The 19419-nt window shown below is 41.6% G+C and overlaps 1 protein-coding gene across 6 annotated transcripts; it reads left to right on the top strand.

The window, feature by feature from the left end:
• The first annotated feature begins 99 nt into the window (after nucleotides 1-99).
• TXNL1 (thioredoxin like 1) lies at nucleotides 100-19036 on the top strand. Of its 6 annotated transcripts, XR_015261341.1 has the most exons (11): nucleotides 100-233; nucleotides 670-755; nucleotides 2147-2306; nucleotides 4518-4614; nucleotides 5710-5883; nucleotides 7976-8098; nucleotides 8470-8539; nucleotides 9145-9317; nucleotides 11756-11860; nucleotides 18049-18265; nucleotides 18781-19036. XR_015261341.1 is itself a non-coding variant. In XM_086769597.1 (9 exons), exons 1-9 carry the CDS (start codon nucleotides 2602-2604, stop codon nucleotides 18782-18784), a joined length of 885 nt encoding a protein of 294 aa, XP_086625723.1. In that variant the 5' UTR covers nucleotides 2493-2601; the 3' UTR covers nucleotides 18785-19036. The 6 variants fall into 6 exon arrangements, 4 of the variants coding, with proteins under 4 accessions (XP_086625723.1, XP_086625726.1, XP_086625727.1 ...); XR_015261340.1 differs by lacking the exons at nucleotides 100-233; nucleotides 670-755; nucleotides 2147-2306 and adding an exon at nucleotides 2493-2699; XM_086769597.1 differs by lacking the exons at nucleotides 100-233; nucleotides 670-755; nucleotides 2147-2306; nucleotides 18049-18265 and adding exons at nucleotides 2493-2699; nucleotides 16960-17000.
• The last annotated feature ends 383 nt before the right edge of the window (nucleotides 19037-19419 follow it).

The following is a 19419-nucleotide window of genomic DNA, read 5'->3' on the forward strand; positions in this document are numbered from 1 at the left end:
GGCCGCGGCCGGCCGAGGGGCGCGGGGGGGCCTGCGCGGGCGGGCGCCGGTGCCCGGGTCAGGCCCTGGTGCCGGCGGCCGGAGCGGGCAGCGAGCTGTACCCCGGCCCGGCCCGGCCCAGCCCGCGGCGGTTTGGGCCGCTTGGGCCTGGTCCGAGATCTCCGGGAAACTTCAGGGGAGAGCTTAATTAGCAGTTATTGAGGGGCTCCGGAAGCGAGAGCGGCTGTCAGGCGGTGTGGTGGAAACCCTTCTGGTTTGAGCAGCAGTGAAAACTGCTGTTCTGGGGCGCCGGTTGCCTGCAGAAAGACGTGTGGGGTGTATCAAGCGCATTGACAAACAGGGTAGAGATAGTTCTGGTTTGCGTTTCTATTTCTTCTTAGTTTGTCCTGGAAAGTGTTAATATACACATTTCAAAATCCCCTTTTATTTTTCCCCCTTACTGCTACTGAGCATTTATACCTCCTAATTTTTTTTAACTGTTAGCACACTCAGTTTGCTTTATAAAAATATAGTATCAGGAAACTGAAAATAATTTTATGTCATTTCTTTCTGAAAAAGAGAAGTGGCATCCCCATAATGTCACAAAAACTAGTCAATGACAAAACTAGGACAATTTTTAAGTTAGCACTTTTTGAGGGAATTCCTACCCTACACTTTCCAATTTTTTAGGTTCAATAAAGCAGAGGTCTTGGAGACTGCAACCTACCTGAGCTGGATTTGTTTTCCGGGCCTTGTCAATGGACCGTGCTAAGAAGGTGTGGTAGGTTACTGTCTTTATTTCTTTATTTTCTCTGCAACCGAAACAACATTTTCACTGTTATCTTTTGGTACATGTGAATAATTGGTTTTAGTTTCATACAAATCATCAAAGACGCTGATGCTAACGGCAGTTCAGGGGTGTTTTTCTCTTTCCTATCAGCTGTTTCACAGTGTACATCAATACATCACAGCTGTTTAGAACAGAAAGGGAGAATTATTTCTGCAGTTGAAAGGAGAGAGAACATTTTCTCTTGGCCAGAAGTAATTAAAATAGTGAAATTAGTTTACAATGGGGCGCATGACTCGCTGCCTATATGGGGACTTGGTATCAGACAGGTTCCATACCACTAGTTCCCTAGACACAAAGCAACTCCAAATTTTTATTGCTGTTGAATTAGTAAGCAATTTCAGTTCAACTGTGGAATGTAAAAGCATGGATAAACGTTGCTGCTATGCTGCTATATTTTTGATGATAAAAGTAATGCTGAGACATATCAATCTATCTGCATAGAGCTATGCAAATGACAGGCACATGACTCCTGGCAAGTGGGTATGGATACCCTGTCATCCAAGAAGAACAGATGCCTGTCTGTTACTGCAGCCTATTTAGCATATGAATTACTTTCATCTGGGAGAATGGAGATTCTCCAGTTGTCCTGGAATAACAAATTCCTGAAGCCAGTGTTGGTCAAAGTCATGCTGCATTATATCACGATAGGAATAAATTTTTTTTTTAGCTCTCATGTTTAGAGAGATTGTTTTAAACTAGCTGCTATAAAAAGTTCAACAATGTTTTTTTGTGTTATGGAAAGCATTACGTTTTCTTAAAATAAGGTGCTAATAAAAATGTTAAACATTTTCATTTTGTTACTTTAAACATTAATTATGCTGTTTTATCTGTTAATGAGGAGGCTCAGGGAGACCTTCTTTACTGAAGGGGAACTCCTTTACCTTGAGGGTGGTCAAAGACTGAGACAGGTTTCCCAGAGAGGTCTCCAAACCTCCATCCTTGGAGGTGCTCCAAACCGCCTGGGCACGCCTGCTGCTGCCAGGGCACGAGCAGCCTCCCGGGCTGCTGGGGTTTCTCGGTTCTCTGTTGTTACAGTATGCAGGGCACGTTAGTGAGCTTCAGACACAGATGACAGCCCTGCCAGGGAGATGGGATGGGGTATTTTGATAACCAAGTGTGTTTCTTTGCTGCTTTTGTGCACCTGGTACTAGCAGCCTCAGAGGCAGCTCCAGCAGGTAATGTTGGTCAGAGCGCTGCTCTGCTCATCCTCAGAAATCACAGCAGAGCAGTAAAGACCTACTTTCCTCTGTTTCAACTCTTGTTAACAGAAGACTTGAAGAGTAAAACGCAGCTTATTTTTCATTCCTGCGTTTCTAGAACCAGTCCTAGCCAAACCACTGGTGCGGGCCCTGGAACAGGAAGGCCGAGTGCAGGTGCTCCTCCCTGCTCGCAAGGAGGGGATGGTCTCCGGCTTCTTGACAGCCCAGCCAGGCTCAGTAGCTGCTCCTAGCCGCAGCGCCCAGCCATTCCGCCACCGGTAGGACCCGCGGCCGGGCTTCAACCGCCATTCTTCCCCTCAGACCAAGACGGCGCAACCCGCCGCGCCTGCCCCTAGCTAAAATGGCTGACGGCCTGGCGGCGGCTTCACGCCCCAGCGCGCTGCCCTCTCTCAAAATGGCGGCGGCCCGCCCTCAAGATGTCCGCCCGGCGTGCCGGGGTGGGGAGCGGCGTGGCGGGGCGCGCCTGCGCTGTGCGGTGCATGCCGGGCTCCCGCTTCCCGCCGTGACGCTGCAGATACCTAGGCCGGTACCGCCGCCGCCCTCCCGGCGAGGATGGTGGGCGTGAAGGTGATCGCGAACGACACCGAGTTCCAGCCTGAGCTTAGCGCTGCCGGTTCCCGCCTGGCCGTGGTGAAGTTCACCATGCGGGGGTGAGTGAGATATGGGGGATGCGGCCTCTCGATTCCCTTCACCGGGGGCAGGGGCTCGCCCCCTCGCCCCTCTGCCCCCAGGCCTCGGGGATGCAGAGGGCCTTGAGGGATTTTGGTGTTTTTATTTCTTTCTGAGGCGAGGTTTTAAACTAGAGAAATGCAGTAAGGTGGCAAAATGCTGTATCATGTTCGTCCCTAGCCAGCTGCGAGCTAATTTAGGTGGGTTTTTTAGCATTACCGATGCTCCCGCTCTGCACATGTGAATTGGAAGGGTATTTCCTATTTCTGGTGGTAAATTCTCCTTTTTGCAGCCTGCTTTCCCGAACCTGTCATTCTGCAGGTGCTCTGAGGGGATCAAATGCCACGCTGGCTTAAAATCCAGTTGCAAGTCAGGAAGCTGCTGTTAACAGAGGGCACAGGCAGCTGCATCTTGCTTGGTTTCTGTTAAAAACATCTTCTGTCTTAATGAAACTTAGCTGGAGCCTCATCACTTTTGCCCAGGACAAGGCAGATGTCCTTTTTTTTTCCCTAGAAGTACAAACGTGGTGTAATGTGGATGCATCAGCAAGCAAAGGAAATCTCAACAATTCAGTGATTCACAGTAGTCTGTGGAATTAGGGAGAATAGTGATAGTGTTGGGGGTCTTGGGCTTCAGAGTGCACTTCCAGTGGCTCTTTGGAGATCGAAAGGTCTAATGTTGTGGAAGAGCAGTGAAAGGTGTTGCACTCGGAAGAGGCCACAAGAATCGATAGCCGTGTATCGCTGTGGGTACTGGGAAAAGCACTGATACACACACGTCTGGTGTCTGGTTGCTGCTTCTTAGTTATAGGGGCGGGGTTGTTATTTTGATTGGGTTTTTTTTTAGGTAAGTCAACCTTACCTGTAACTGTAGAGGTGTTGGTGAGCTCAGTGACACAGCATACACATGCGCCCAGGAAGAGGTTGTGGTTATGGGCAGCACGATATACCTAGGTTCTAGTTCAATTAATGGCTTGGTCTCTTAGCATATAACTACTGTGAGTTTGCCTTGCTGCACTGCTGTGGATCCATACCCTCGCTGTCAAGAGAGAGCAGGAAGGGTGGAGTGGATCTCCTCTGTGCTGGTTCACAGCTGTACGTGTTTGCAGTGTCACGTTGACAGGGCTCTCCGGTTTAGGTACGGCCTCTGTTGATGGGCTGTTGCAGGGAGTTTCTACTGGGGTTTTTTGCCGTTTTGCAGAAGTCAGGTCTGTGCTTGCAGAGTCAAATAAGTGTGGTAGTAACTGGTTACAGTTGTAGTAAGTGAGATTTATTGCAGTAAGGATGTTATGATTCCTCCTACAGATTTGATATGTGATTACTGATAAATATTTCGAGTCATATGTAGATTTTACTGTAGATCCTCTTTTTTCACAGGAGGGTAACGTGGCGTGCTAGTACTGGTTTTCTGTTAAGAGTGATTTTTGCTGTTTCAGGAAAAGCAGGGAACTCTGCCCTCCCTTATGTCACTTTAGTTAGCAGGACTTTGGCTTGTGGTAAAAGATGCTGGAGCTAAACCCGTTAGGTGGAAAATGTGAAGGTAGTATTAATTAATAGGTGAAGCTAATCGTTTGACATTGAAGCTATCTGAAGAAGCGGGAATTAACACTTCATGATGTGTTTCTAAATGTCATTCTTAATTGTATCACCAGGATTGCTCACCATCTGTCAGCCAGGTAGGAAGGTTATTTTCACGTGTACCAAGGATATTGGTAGGAACGTGAACGTGCTAATTCTATTTGGGGCAGACATTTTTCAAAAAAAGCTGTGGTTAAGTTAAACTGTGTGTTGTTTTCACAGATGTGGCCCTTGTTTAAGGATAGCACCGGCTTTCAATGCTCTGAGTAACAAATATCCCCAGGCAACTTTTTTGGAAGTAGATGTGCATCAATGCCAGGTTGGTATTCAAAAACCTACTTTCAGTTGTAAGAGAAAGAGCAGAAAATGTAGCAAACGGGGAACTTGAACAAAAATTATTCAGCCAGGGTGCTAAGAGTAGCATCCCGTGGCTATTTACACCTTTGGTGGACCACAAATAGCCATATTGCCTAATTCTCCAAAATTAGGATATGCATGAAGATATGAACTTGTATTTCAAAAAGTGTTCTTGCAGTTGTAGTGTCCTTCATTTAAGCAGTGACAGTTTAACGGTTCCTGCTGCTGGTACTGTTCAGATAATATGGTTAAAAGTGGAAGACGACACCAGTATGAATAAAAGAGTAAGTTTTTTCCAAACAAATACTGGCATGATTATTAGGCAAAATGAAAAATGCGATAAACTGTTATGATTAGTGGGACTAGATTCCTCTCAAGTACTACTCGACTGTTTTTAACAGACAACAGTGTTGCAGATGAGCTATTGATTGACTTAAGGGTCGTTAACAAAAATTAACAATGGTATGTTGAAAGGAAGTGTCTTGAATTACTACAAATTATGCGGAGAGAGATTCGTGTAGAAGTGGTAACAATGTTTGCAAATGACACAATTATGGAAAGTTTTGGAAAAGCTGCTCTGGGTGTATAACAGGTATGAATACAGGTAGAAATCAAATGGAGTTCACCTTTGCCAGCAGCAGGCTGCAGGTCCCGGGTGTGCGTGAATGTAGCTCGGGAGGGGGAAGGAATGCGGGTGTCAAGAAAGCTTGTAGAATAAAAGTGTTAAATTAAGCTGCTCTCCACTTCTGAGAGCAAGTGAGTAATGTGATTTTTATGCTGTACCAACAAATCTACTGACAATGTGAAGTCCGTTCAAAGAATTCCCGAATCTATAAAGTTTAGGAGAATCTGAAGGATTTAAATGAATTGGAAATTGTTGTCCGAGTTAAAGCTGTTTATAAAATAACAAATGTTGTTTATGATGTTTGAGGCGGTGTAGCTTGATTAATATCTAGCGTGTGCATTCTTATCTAGGTGAAGCAAGCTAATGTTTCTGTCTAATATCGGTAACACTCTGCTAGGTAACACTTACTTATAACTAATTTGTGCATTCTAGGGAACAGCTGCTACCAATAATATATCAGCAACTCCGACATTTCTGTTTTTCCGAAATAAAGTGCGGATCGACCAATATCAAGGAGCAGATGCTGTAGGTTTAGAAGAAAAAATTAAACAGCACCTGGAGAATGATCCTGGAAACAGTGAAGACACAGATATCCCAAAAGGATATGTATGTATCTCTTAAAATTTTTGTTTGCATATCTTGAACACTTAAAAAATCTCTTGTTTTTTAAACATACCCTAAGTCAAATAATACTACTTTAGGCAAAATGGCAAGTTCCCCCTATGGCTTTGAGACCATCGCTTGTCTGCGTTTCCTTTTTCAGAAAAAAATAAAAAATTAATTCTTGTTGATAGTGGATTTGCTTTCAATTTAATGCTTAATGCATATCATTTGGCTTCTGTAGGGGTACTGTGTATTGTTCCAGTAATCACTGCTCAGGCATTCATTCACAGATAACACAAACTAAGTAAATAACTTGCAATTCTTTAGTAATTTGTAAAGAAGAAAAGTGAACACTTCTAAATGTATGTCCTCAAATGGAATGGTTTTTAAACCTTGCATCAAAATCTCGTAACTAAAATTTGACTTCCATAAAAAAAAAAAATCGGTATTCATGAACAGATTTTTTAATTATTTTTTTTTCTTTAATCGTTGTGTGATTTGCCCGTGCCTTCCAGGTAAATCAAAACTTTGTAGGGATACTTGAATTTTTGGATAAAATTTCAGTAGGGGAGCAAACCACTTAAAAATATTGGTGCTCTCGGGAAATTCTTTTCACCGTGTTCTACATGTTTTCATGTTACCTCAAGGCAATGGTGCGTTACAAATCATAAGCCTGTCTGACAGCTGTACTACCAAACACATGTAAATGGGAGCTCTAATGTGACAAAACACTTTGCTGGAGATGTTGTCTTAGGTGGTATTCTCCAGGCAATCCTTGGTGTAATGTTACTCCTTAAATTAGACTCTCTATTGTTCTCCCGAAAGTATAAACACAGTTAGCTGTGTGGTGCGTTACATTTCACCTAAACGTTCCCTTGGATGGTGGGAGGGGGATAAGTATTTGGGTTTTTTTTCCTCAGAATAACATAGTTGCAAGTGGCACATGGGAAATGAGTTGTATCTCTCCGAAGCCTGGTTTTGGGTTCTGTTTGTACCCTGAAGCTGTGGCCTGAGTTGTTGTACGCAGCAATTCTCAAGCTAGTGTGTGCTTTTTTCCAAGGGTGGTGTGCTATTCTTTAGGACCTAGTATATGCCTTGAAGAAGAATGTTTTGGGTTGTCATCCTAAAAGTTCCTTGAGCTTCTCACATCTGGGCAGTTTTATGACTGCATACTGATCGTGAATTTGTATTGTGATGATGTGAGACATTGGTATTCTGTTTCCAGGCCTTAAGATATGAAATAGTTGATTTTTAGCCTGGCTTATTGTGCTTTAATTGGACTTTGTTTACTTTAGTTGCAGGCAAAAAGTTGTGATTATCTGTAAACTGATAGATTGTTCTGCCTCTGCAATAATACCACCTTTTACATGGCTTAGAGCATGGATAGCGGTCTGCTTTAATCTGAGAGTGCACGTATGTTCAAGCTTTTCGTTGGAGCCTTTACAAAAGAGCTGAGCACTAAACCAGACTGGTTTGTCGTGAATAGCGTAGCTTCTGTTTTCTGATGTTCTGTGTTTTTACCAAAGTGTATGGAGAAAGGAGTAGGAAAAGGTTTCCTGGAATTAACTTGTGTACAGTGCTGAAAAAGAGGTAAAATAAGACACGCTCTGCATATAAAGCCTGGTCAGAATATAGCGGTGGTCTTTTAATTTATTCTGCAATATAAAGTGTATTTTTGGGGAGGCCTATTTCTGGGTTTGTTTTTTTTTTTCTGTGAAGTTGATCGTAGCTGCAGCCTAATGTCAGTTTGTCTGTATTGTGGTGTGACTTCTGATGCTGTAGTCTTGTTTATCAAAAGTATGTCTGAAAATTCTCCATGTGCCCAATTTCTTATTGTCAGAATGCCAAGCACGTGTTTCGGGAGAGCAAGATTTTGAATGGAGGGGAAAAATGTCATTCAGTTATGACTGGGACTATAGTGTCCGTAGCTCTTGTTCGTGATATCTTTTGATATAAACCCCTGAGATTTTTCTGTGTGTCTTGTTATTTTAATCTGCTGAATGAAGAATTTCATTCATTCCAGCGCTTACTAATCCCAGATGAGTTCCTGGCGCACTTACAGTGCACTCAGCAATGCTCTTGCTTTTGCTTTCAGATGGATTTAATGCCATTTATCAATAAAGCCGGCTGTGAATGTCTTAATGAGAGTGATGAGCACGGATTTGATAATTGTTTACGTAAAGACTCTACCTACTTGGAGTCAGACTGTGACGAGCAGGTACAGTAGATATTTGTAACTGAGGTATTTTCAATTGTCGTCTGGCCTGCAAGCACTTTTTTTAAGAACTTGTCCACTTTATATTGTTATGGTAGTGTAAGTAAGAGTGGGAGATGGTAGAAGGGTGTAAGTAAAATTGATATACAAAGGTCGTTGTAGCCTTTCCAGTTTCCCATCCCTTTATGCATGGAAAAAATTCGAGTAGCATTTGCTGATATTTTAAAGTGACAACTATATTCCACACGTGCACTAGTCTAAGTCTGAGCTTTGAAATAAAATTAAGTACTTACCTTTTTTCGTTGATTATTGTGTTTGTTTTTAAGAATGAAGAAAACAGTGTTTAATAGCAACTTTTTTTTTTTTCTCCACAGCTGCTTATTACTGTAGCTTTTAGTCAACCTGTCAAGCTTTATTCTATGAAACTTCAGGGGCCAGATAACGGTGAGTGAAGTGGCTGTTTAATTGTTATCTTTGAAACCAAAGCGTTGTCTGTGTTTAACTGAATTTTCTAAAAATGACGCTGTTGTCCCTGGAACCTTCTACCTTCTGAGATTCCCACAGTAGCTTTGGTAAGTTTGTTGTAAATGAGTTCCACAACAAATGATCTCATTAATTTTTCACTGACCTCATGCACAGGCATTTGGTATGACACAAATATGTATTTACTGTAGTTTGATAATGCTGCAAAGAGAAACGTACATTTAATTCAAGAATTTATGCGAGAGCTACTGAAAGGCATAGCTTTAGTTTTTATGGTAACTCAGTTTACCTAAACACTTAATGTAATTTTATAACCATCACTTTTAGACTTTTTAGTGGATTTTTTTTCTGTGGAATTCTGTCTGACATGTAGACGAGCAGTGCAGCTTTGGATGTCCTTCAGTGTCCAGGGTGGTGGTATAGGATTGGCAGGTAAGATGCTAGAACTACAGGAGCTCATGCCTTCCTTGAGTGCTGTCTAGAGACTGCGATAAGTGAGGGCTTCTCAAGCAGCGCTTTGAAAATATCTTTAAAAAACGGAATACCACTCCTGTATCTTAACACAGGACAAGGTCCAAAGTACATAAAAATCTTTATCAACCTTCCTCGATCTATGGATTTTGAAGAAGCAGAAAGAAGTGAACCAACTCAAGCCCTGGAGCTGACCCCAGATGATATTAAAGAAGATGGGATTGTCCAGCTTCGCTATGTAAAATTTCAGAATGTTAACAGTGTAACTGTAAGTAAAGTTTCTGTTCTCGGGTCTGTGCAGGCTGAAAACTTCATAGGTTTTTCAAGCACTGTGTACGCTTGTTAGTTTCTTTGCACATGTTCTTAGTTTGTCTGCTGATTGCGTACTGTGTGTTTGTGCTATTTCAGGAATTTAAGGTGAGACAGGCCGTGCGCATGCAGTGTCTCTTTTGACCTAGTATGAGGCATAAGGTTTGCTTTCACCTCTTCATGAAGTAGCATGCTGTTTAAGACAACTTGCGTTTTTACTAACTTACCTTCTTGAAAGGCATCTTGTCTTCATTTGAAGAGTTGAGGAGACAAGGAGTCCAGTTTCTCAGTAATCTGATTGCAGAAATGACAGATTTCTGAGTATTGAGTGAAGTACTTGCAATGTCTTTAAACTCAGTATCTGCTCTCTATGAGGGTTCTTAAACGCTGTAATCAAAGCACCTTTGTCTTTCAACGAGCTCTAGTTCTCTTGCTGTAAGAGACTTTCCACAGATCTCAGGTATGGTTTTTGACTCTTAAATGCAGGTGCGGTTTCTCCACTCCCACTTTAAACACGTGGGTTCTAGTGCAAATGCGTGATGACTAAATTGATGCTGGCATTGCTTTGTGCTTAGCATCATCCTGGTGCTGTGCTAGCCCTGTTTCCTGCAGTATTATAGCAAACTGTTTTTCCAGTATGACCCCTGAAAATATTTTCTATGGAAATGCTTTTCATGGCCTGAATTATGCGTTGGCAAATGTATGGACTTATTGATTAAATTAAACTATATTTTAGTGGGCTGGCCCCAGAAATCATAAGCCCCAGTTGCTTATGAGTCACAGGTAACTCCAAAACATTGATCCACCCTCAATCTTTTTGTCCCACTTTTTCTTCTGTAAAAGGGTTTCTGGTTAGTTTCTAAATTACTATTTGTGGGTATAGAGCAGTCAGCTACTTTCATGTTTAGCAATGTTTTACTAGCAATTATTTTAGAGGTAACAAGAGGTGAACCTAGACTCCTTTTCGTGTCTGTTATTTCTGTGGCGTTACTTTTGTGACCAACTTTATCCTCCCCTAGACGAAACAGAGATCGGTCACGTAGGTTTATGTTCTACAAAGCTGTGCTGACAAGTACAAGTTACGTGTTTGTTCTTTAATAAAATCCCGTGTCAGCTTTAGACAGGATGATGTGCAAACACTAGACAAGCGATAAGGTGATTAAATAGATGTTCTGCTTGTTTGCACTCTTTGCATGTGGGCACTGCAGTAGCATTCCCCTAGTTTCCTAGCTAAGCCTGGATTCTGTATTTAGGATTTCCCAAAAATGAGATGGCTGGTCGTCTTGTCTGCCACCTGGCTTTTTGGTGCAGGTGGTGAAGTTCTTGGTTACGTAGTCCTGTGGATGAAACATCTTCCATTTGGTTCCTCATGAACTGGAGGAGGCATAGACAAAAATTGTCCTGCTTTTCTGCCGTGTATAATTAGAAATACTTAATGAACGTTGCTGTGCCAGTATCAGCAAGTTCATACTTTGTTTACGTAGATCACTGCTAGGTTTGTTCGTTTTAACTTACCTGATTTATTAATTCTGTATCTTAGTTTCTAATCCATGTAATTCAGCTTATTTGCTGCTGCTTTTGCCCATTTGTTATGTGCTTCTCTTCATTACTGCTCCTTCAGTGACACTTGTTTTTTCTCTGTACTCGTTGAACTTTTCATGTAATTACTGAGACAGTATCTCTGCACACATTGCAGTTCACCTCTGTTTGACAGAAGTTGGTCCTCGATATGCTCTCCTGTTTGTTTCTGTTGGGAAGAGTACTTTGTCCAGCGTTTCAGCCCTCACCCTCCGTATATCTTTGTTTGTATGGGAAAATACGTGGTCTTCCAGCTATGGGGAGGCTGCTTGGTGGGGTGAATGTCTGTGCTGGTCTAGGTCATTGTAGTGGTTCCAGCAATAATTCCTTAGTTTCATATTTCAAAGGAAGCTTGGCATTTGTTTGAAACCCTAAGATAACATCATAGATCAAGTATTCATACTGTAAAACACGTAATTATGCAAGCTGTAGTAGTAAACTACGTGTAGTTAAACATAGCAAACATAGTTAATTTTATGTTTAACTTCTTTTCAAGTCAGTTTCCAGTCAATAGTGAATTGTAACTTCTTAGATCCTGTTTTTGCTTGCTGAATGTGGTCTCAGGTTGGAAGTGGAACCTGGGGAAATCCAAACTGTGGGTTTTTTAACAAACTACTAGGAAAATAATAACATTCTGTATAATTCTTGTTTAAAAAAAGAGGACAGTAGCTTCTCTAAAGGTTAAAGATACCTTTATAATTGGAAAAAAAGAAGTGTTAATTTGGTTAGTTAAAAAATCGTGGCACCTAACATTTTATGTATTAATTCAGGGAGGCACAGTTTACCTTAACTTTTGTGTTTGGGGTTTTTTTTTTTCAGTTGTTTGTCCAATCCAATCATGGTGATGAAGAGACAACAAGAATTACATACTTCACATTTATTGGAACTCCAGTCCAAGCAACAAATATGAATGACTTCAAGCGAGTGAGTCCTCTTTCTTAACAGCACTTTTGAATATTTTAAACCTACTCAAAAATTGATCAACGGAACAAATACACTTGGTTGTTAGTACAGTTCCACAGCTTAAAGTAGTTTTTGGCATCCAAAAGAAAATATGTAGCTGTAACTTACAGATCTTTGGTCTTGCTTACAAGTTTTTGTTCATCAGCTTTGTAAAAAGAACTCGTAAGAGTGTATATATGAAAATTTGAGGGATTGTCAAGTTATACACACTATAGACAATGGTTTTTTTTAACAGCTTGGAGATTTATGTCTTGGTTTTGAAACTTGTTTTCTGATGGTGTTCAGGAAGTAGAGAAGCAAGTGCATGTACAAATTAGAGACTCCTTGTAATGGACTTGACTTCTGCTTTGGAGGATTTTATTCACTGGGCAACATTAAGCTTAAGATCTGAAAAATAGTTGGTCACAAGGTGTCTCTTATATTAAACACACCTGCTTTTTAAAGACAGAATGAAGAAGCACACAACTTGTTACAGTATGAATTTAGGCACACTAGTGCTGAACAACAAGGCACTCTCTATTCTTGATTATTTTTTTCTGAGAATGTGAAGCGGGTTTGAAAGGATTCAAACTTTAAAGCTATTTGCAACTTCTTCAAAATCTAGTAAGGCTTTTTCAAATAAATTGCTTAAAAACATAGTAGGTTTTGTAGAAGGGCAAATACTGCTGTACCGCCTGTCTGCACCACAGAGTTTATTATATAAGTCAGCTGTAACTTCGGAAGGTTAAAAGCACTAACACTCACCCACACGTCATGGTCTTGGAATTTTTAACATCAAAACTTGATCTTAACTTCTACATGTAAAAATTCATGTCATTGCAGTAATAATTAAGTTAATAAATAGCAGTTTGGTGAGGCACTGGCCCAGGCTGCCCAGAGAGGCGGTGGGTGCCCCATCCCTGGAAACATTCCAGGCCAGGTTGGCCGGGGCTCTGAGCAACCCGATCTGGTTGGAGATGTCCCTGCTCCTGGCAGGAGGTTGGACTGGATGGGCTGTAACGCTCCCTTCCCACCCAAACCGTTCTATGACTCTGTGATAACTTTAACAGGTTTTACTGCCTTTCAATGAAACTTCAAATCACTGAAGAAGTTGTTCTAATGTACTGAAATTAACTGCATATCAATTTTAGACCTTCCTGATACAGCACTTCCAGTTCTCCCAAGACTAGAACTATGTTAATTGATTTAGAATCTGCTTACATTCTTTGTTTTATATGACTTTTTTTTGTCAGTACTAGGGCAGTCCCTGCAATGAGTTGTGCGATTACTATTTTTAACACCGTTAATCTGCAATACTTCCTGGTAGTGTTGTGAGGAGGATGGGACTCTGACTCAGTACTTGATCTCTGTCTCACTTTCAGTTCTCCGTAAACTCTGTAAATTAGTTTTGCTTTCAGAAGTACCGAAAGTTTTATTTTCAACAAGTGCACTCTTTGAACCTGACCTGATTGTTAAAGTAGTGATTTTTATTTTTTTTTATTCATAATCCTGATTGGAGGGGACTTGGTAAAGCAATTTGGGTTTTTTGTAGAATCTTACGTGTGTTTGAGACTAGTGTTGAGCCTGTGCAAAGTGTTTCCTACAGTACTTTACATTGCATGGACAGAATGTTAGTTTGGTGGACAGAGTACTGAAGGCCTTAGCCTGAAGCTGACTGCTGTAACACTGAGCTCCAGTCAGTGCTTGTGTGGGGAGTGAGGTTTTTAATTCGCACGTGTCCTCAGCCAACCCTAGAAAGGCATGAAAAACAGCAGGAGTCTCCAGGCATCTCAGCCCTCTGCTGTAGGCAGAGGGGATTTACAGATCTCGCTCAGTTCTCGATGCACTGTGGATGCTTGGAAGCTGCTGTATGGCCTGGTAAATACTATACCACTTAACAAGTTTGGTTTCCTTAAAGCTTGCAGGTGAAAGTCTTGGCGCCATCAAGGAGTGTGCCTTTCTGTCCTGTGACATCCACTTAAATGGAAGGGGAGGGGCGCAAACCTGTGGCTGCGTATACACCGAACAGTCCCACGGTGTTAGCATTCTGCTGGTCATGTCAGGGTTGAAGGAACTGGTCAGAACAGCCTTCTCACTGGGTTATGAAGTGGCTATTCCTGTCTCAATTCAGTTACTCATCAACATTATATGTAATATTTGCATCTTGCTTCCTGAACATGTACTGTTCGTATTAGGCTGTTAAAATATTTCATCATAACAAACGGGATGTGTAGCCTGGCAGAGTTGCGGTGCTCTTGAGAATTTTAACTTTTGTTTCCTATCTTCCAGTGATCCTGTCAGTTCTGAAACCTTAATATAGCATTGGGCATTAATTATATTTAGATTTGTAGATTAACTGGGAAACCTTATTGTTCTTTTCATCTCCTTGAGTAGCTACCCACACTACTCCTCGCTGCTTTCATCTGTTGCACTCACTCATCTCAGTCTCTCTCTACCATTCATATTTCTCTTCTAATGATGATAGAAATAGTATTGCAATAATTAACAACACGGGGGAATGCTTTTTTTCCCTGAGTTTGGGAAGTGTTTGTAAGAATCTGTTAAATATCTTATTTGAAGAGCTTGCATTAAGAAGTGGACACGAACGTGATTCCAGCCATGTTGTGATTGATCACATCACTGTTCAGTTTCAAAGTATAAAATAAAAAAAACCCACATTGGTTTGAATGACTTCTGCTAAGGATCAGGCTAATGAATGTATTTTGCTTCACAGTTGATGTGGGATCTGAACGCATGCTTTTAGTTACAGCAGCTTACTGCTCAGCAGGTGATGATTAAGGTGCACGGCTGCCGGTCCCACGTCCTTCAGATGGTTGAGGAAAACTCGTGTTTGCCCATGTGGTGCTCTGCTCACACCCACAGGCCTGTGAGAAGCATCACCTCTTCTGGATCAGGGAGTCAGCTCATGTGTCTGGTATGAATGAGGCATTGCTTCCATTCTTACGCTATCAAATAGAAAGCTGAAATTCATCTATTCTGAAAAACAACAGAAGTGCGAAGCAGGGGTAGGTAAGCCAGTCCTTCATTAGTGATTTTGGCCTCAAGTTAGTTTGGACATACATAGACTCCCAGAACAGCCCAGGTTGGAAGGGATCTCAAAAGATCACCTGGTCCAGCATTTCGTGGGGAAGGGGAGCGTAGATGACCCTATTTAGCACCCTGTGCAATCACATCTTGAAAACCTTCAGCGATGGGGACTCTGCCGCATCCCTGTAGAGGTTGTTCCAGTGATTGATTGGTCTCGCTGTAAAAAAAAAAAAAAATCTTTAATTTTCTTGCATGTAGTTGGCTGGATTGAGTGAGTAAAGCTATAAAAGCTACTTTGAAACTTGTTTTAATATGTTGTGTGTATCTTGCTCTTGTACAACTTGGTTTTTATCCTCTGGGGAGGAGGGAAGTCTTCAGAGTGATGGAAAAGGGGACGCCAAGGAAAACAATTCTCCTCATAACTGACTGCAGTTTAGTGAGTTAAGCGCAGAGTAGTGGGGAGAGACCTATTCTTTGCCTTGTTTAAATGAAGAAGCCCTCAACAGAAGAGGACTAGGATGAATATTCCCTTTCTGTATGTATTTAATCTATTCTGAAATGCTTTTGGAGAAGTTTGATTTAAAGGTGTGTTTGTTTTAGATATCCTTAATGCTACAAGTGTTTATGCCGCCGTTTCTTGGCCACGCAGAGTCTGACTTAAGGCATAGCTGGTCATGCAAACTACTACAGCAGACTGCGTTTGAGTTGCAGGAGATCGCATTTGAGATTTGCTTCTGGTGCTCAGAGATGCTCAGTTGGACTAACCATTGCTGTCCAGTTATTGTTTGGTTTTGATATTCACAAATAAAACATCGTGCTGCTCAGCTCTGAGGTTGGGGCATAGATGAATGTCAGCAGGTTGGGGGATATTTGTTTTTCTCCCCTCTCGAGTGAAGGCTTTCTTTCCACTCAGAACTGCTTATTTGCACTACATGCTGCTGCTTTTTTGGTAACATTTTGTTTGTTTGTTTTTCAGCTTAACTTCCCATTTCTAAAGAACTAAAAAGGCAGAAGAAATTAAAAAGTAATAATAAGATTGAAGTGGTCTTGCACTGCTCCCTTCCTTGCTCCCCCAGCTCATCTAGCATCTCTTTAACACTTTCCACAATCTCAGCACCGATGTGGGAGCTGCCTTCTCTGCACCTTCTACCATCAGGAAAGCTTTCTCTACCTTCTGACTCATCAGCTCGTCTTTCCCCTCCACTTCCTGCTTACCTTAACCGCTCTTCTTTACCTTTCAGTCTTACCAAATTTCTGTCCTGCTGTTTTCCTGAGCTTGACATTTTACAGGCATTTAAAGTACTTCTAAAAATTATTTTCTGTGACTAATTTTTCAGCTTGTATTGAATTTTGTAAAGCTGTTTGAGATGCAGCTTGTGAACTGCTCTACCAAGGCTTGACTTTTTTAATATCTTAGTGGAGCTGAGTTTCCTTTTCTATTGTGACCCTTCAGTAAGTAGCACGCAAGCCAGAATGGGCTGCAAAGTGCTGCTGTTTGTTGTCCCTCTAGTGGCACTGAGCACCTGCTCAGGGAAGGCGCAGTGAGGCGCTGGTGAGCGGACATGTGTGGCCTGATTAGGGTTTTCCTACAGCATCCGACTAATTTTACTTGCTCGACCTCTTTATATATGTTTAAGACAAACAAACCCAACTCTGCTCCAGAAGCTTCACTAATAAAGTGTTTTCAGTGTTACTCTTGGTAATGAACGATAGTGTTGGTTCTGTTTTTGTCGCTGTCAGGTTCTGGAGCGGTGCTTGGGAAAAAGCCAGACAATTGAAGAAAATCCTGCTCCAAAGCCGTCATCTTTTGTGTGGGAATTGCAGGCTGTAACCGCTACCGTAGGACGCACTAGGTGGCAGTTGGTTCTGTAGTCGGAGGGACAGTGGATCTACTGCTCAACAAAGATAAACAACAAGTGTTTAGTTTAAGTTGAGCCTGTTTCCTTTTGGGAAGGTGGAGTGGGCTGGTCACAAATGCATTTCTTTGACCTGTGCTGATGAAATACCCATAGCCGTGTGATTGGTTTTCACAGATAATACACATGGGCGAGTTGTCAATTTCTGCCTCAGACTGGTACAGCAATATTTTTCATTGATGTTCCGCACTTGCTAACATCTAATCTTTAATCTTTTAACTGCGTTTTTTCTTTTTTTTTCTTTTTTTTCTTTTTTTTTTTTTTTTTTTGGTCTAATCTGTGTGTGAACACAGTTTGGTGCTTTGGAAACACACAAAGAATAAATCTTGCTTCTTGACAAGTTTAACTGTATTTTTTTTAACTTGATTAATTGGATCTTAATGCAAGTGATTGGGCTTCTGACTTTTTTTTTTTTCTTCTTTCCTCATATTGGATTGGAATTTTCCGGACCTTAAGCATTAGGTTGAATTTACAGCTTGGTGGAATGCTCCTGGTCAAGGGTTCCTTGGAGGTGAAAATGGTCTTTAAAAGTCCTTTTAATCAGTAGATCTCAGTTACTTTGTGATGGTGATAACTCGGCTGACCAAAAGCAGCTGGATAGTGAAAAATTGTCCCTCTTGAGGTTTGATGAGAAATTTTGAAAGGGAAGGGGTCAGGAAGAATACTTCCTGTGGATCCACGGGACTTCCCCAGTTCAGGGCTGTGTGGGTTTTGAGTTTTTAATTTTGGTTTTTCCCCCTAGTTCTACATTTCACTACTGACTGTATGAGTCTTGTGTGGCATCTTGTCCCTTAATTGCAGAGGTAATTCATAGAATCATAGAATGAAGTAATTCATACTTCACACAACTGGTTAGAATACACGAAAGGTTTTACTCCTTCGTTTTCAGCAGTCATGAGTAGTAATGGGAAATTCTGTGCCCTGTTAGTGCAGTCTTCAAATCTCTGCTCGTGTGACTTCAGACTACGCCTTGTCAGAGCCGTGAGTGCTGCTCTCTAGTTAGATGGGAGCGATCTGGGAATCAGTGCCTTGCCCAGGGTCGCTCCTGCAGTTTGAAGTCTTAAGTCTTGTTTTCTTTTTATTTTGGTTTGGCTTATAAATGGATATTTTTCCAAGGGTCTGCAAGAGCACTGGAATTATGTCTGAATCTTTTCAGAGAAGTGACTAAAGTGGCATCGTTTTCTGTTCTCGGGATTTTGTGTTCAGTTATCCGAACGAAGGGGACTGGATCCCCTCTGCAGCGAACTACGCTATCTTTAAACCTGCGTAGCAGTATAGAGAGTGCTGGAATCGCCCTTGCAGTTGCCTGGCAGACGACTCACCAGAATCTGGTGGCAGTGGTGACCTTTTCAGAAAAGGGAAGTAGTAAGCTGACTCTGATTCCAGGTGGAGTTTGCAGAACTGGAGATTGCAAGGAGACTTGGTAAGGATCAATGTTTTGACAAGGAATAACTGAAAATCAAATTACTTCAGATTTCTTTCTAGGTTTGAGCTGCGTTGTAAGGTAAATGTTCTCAGTGAGGTACATGGCAAGGATGCCAAGGGAAATGAACAAACTTATGTTTGGGCAGCCAGTGGTTCTCCTCCCACTGTAATATTTTATGTAGTGTATTAAGGTTGAATGCTTGGTATATAACACGTATTTTTAAGTGTGGCCTGTTCTGTTGCGATTGCTGTCTTCTCACTCGTCTGAAAAGAAGACTGATGCTTTGCTGTCTGTATGAGTACTAAAGAGAAGGTTTCTTGTGTGTCTTGCATCCCTCTTAACCCTTTCGAGGGAGTCACGGCTCTGCAAGTGCTGCAGTAATGCATGCTTAAATGCATTTAAAGTTAGTTGAAAATTCATTTGCACTTGTTTATTTTGAGACTTACTGTAAAAAATACTTGACAGGACTTTTTTGGTTAAACACTATTTCTGTTTTTTTTTTCTCTTATCAGGTAGTTGGCAAAAAAGGAGAGAGCCACTAGGATGCAAAAGACACTGGAAGGCCTTATCACAATCAAAGAGATCTTCACTTTTATCTCCAACTCCTGGATAATTGCTTGACCATAACCAGAGACTGTCAATCTGTTTTGTTTAATGCCATTACCAATAAATCATTGCTTTTGTTGAGATGGAGTTTCCCTCGTGTGTTTCTGTTGTAATCCTCCTACATGTATTTGTAAATAAAATTCATTACTTTTGCCAACTTTACTTTTGTTATTCTAGTAACTGTGGCTCTTCCTCTGTTCCGTTTAAACTTCCGAGCTCAACTGGCTTGTCTTTAGAAACAGGAGACATAATGTAGCTTGCGTTTGTTCAGAGAGTTTAGAACGTCACGTAGAAGTAAAACATAGAGGCCTTCAGGGGCCATCTAAAAAGGAAATCCGAGGTACTTTGTTGTAAGACCGAGTGAACTCAGGATCCTTGTTCCCACACAATACGGATACTTCTCAGACCGGAGTAACTTCGCCTGTTTTGGAAATTTCCATTTCCCTCCCCACCTCCAAACGCAGAGGAGGAAGCAGCGTATTTTAAGTTACCATTCCATTAACTTGCAGATTTGTCACAAACGGCATGCTGATGCAAGCTCTTTG

The sequence above is a fragment of the Chlamydotis macqueenii genome, chromosome W (genome assembly GCF_036417535.1).
Source record: "Chlamydotis macqueenii isolate bChlMac1 chromosome W, bChlMac1.mat, whole genome shotgun sequence".
NCBI classification, from domain to species: Eukaryota; Metazoa; Chordata; class Aves; order Otidiformes; family Otididae; genus Chlamydotis; species Chlamydotis macqueenii.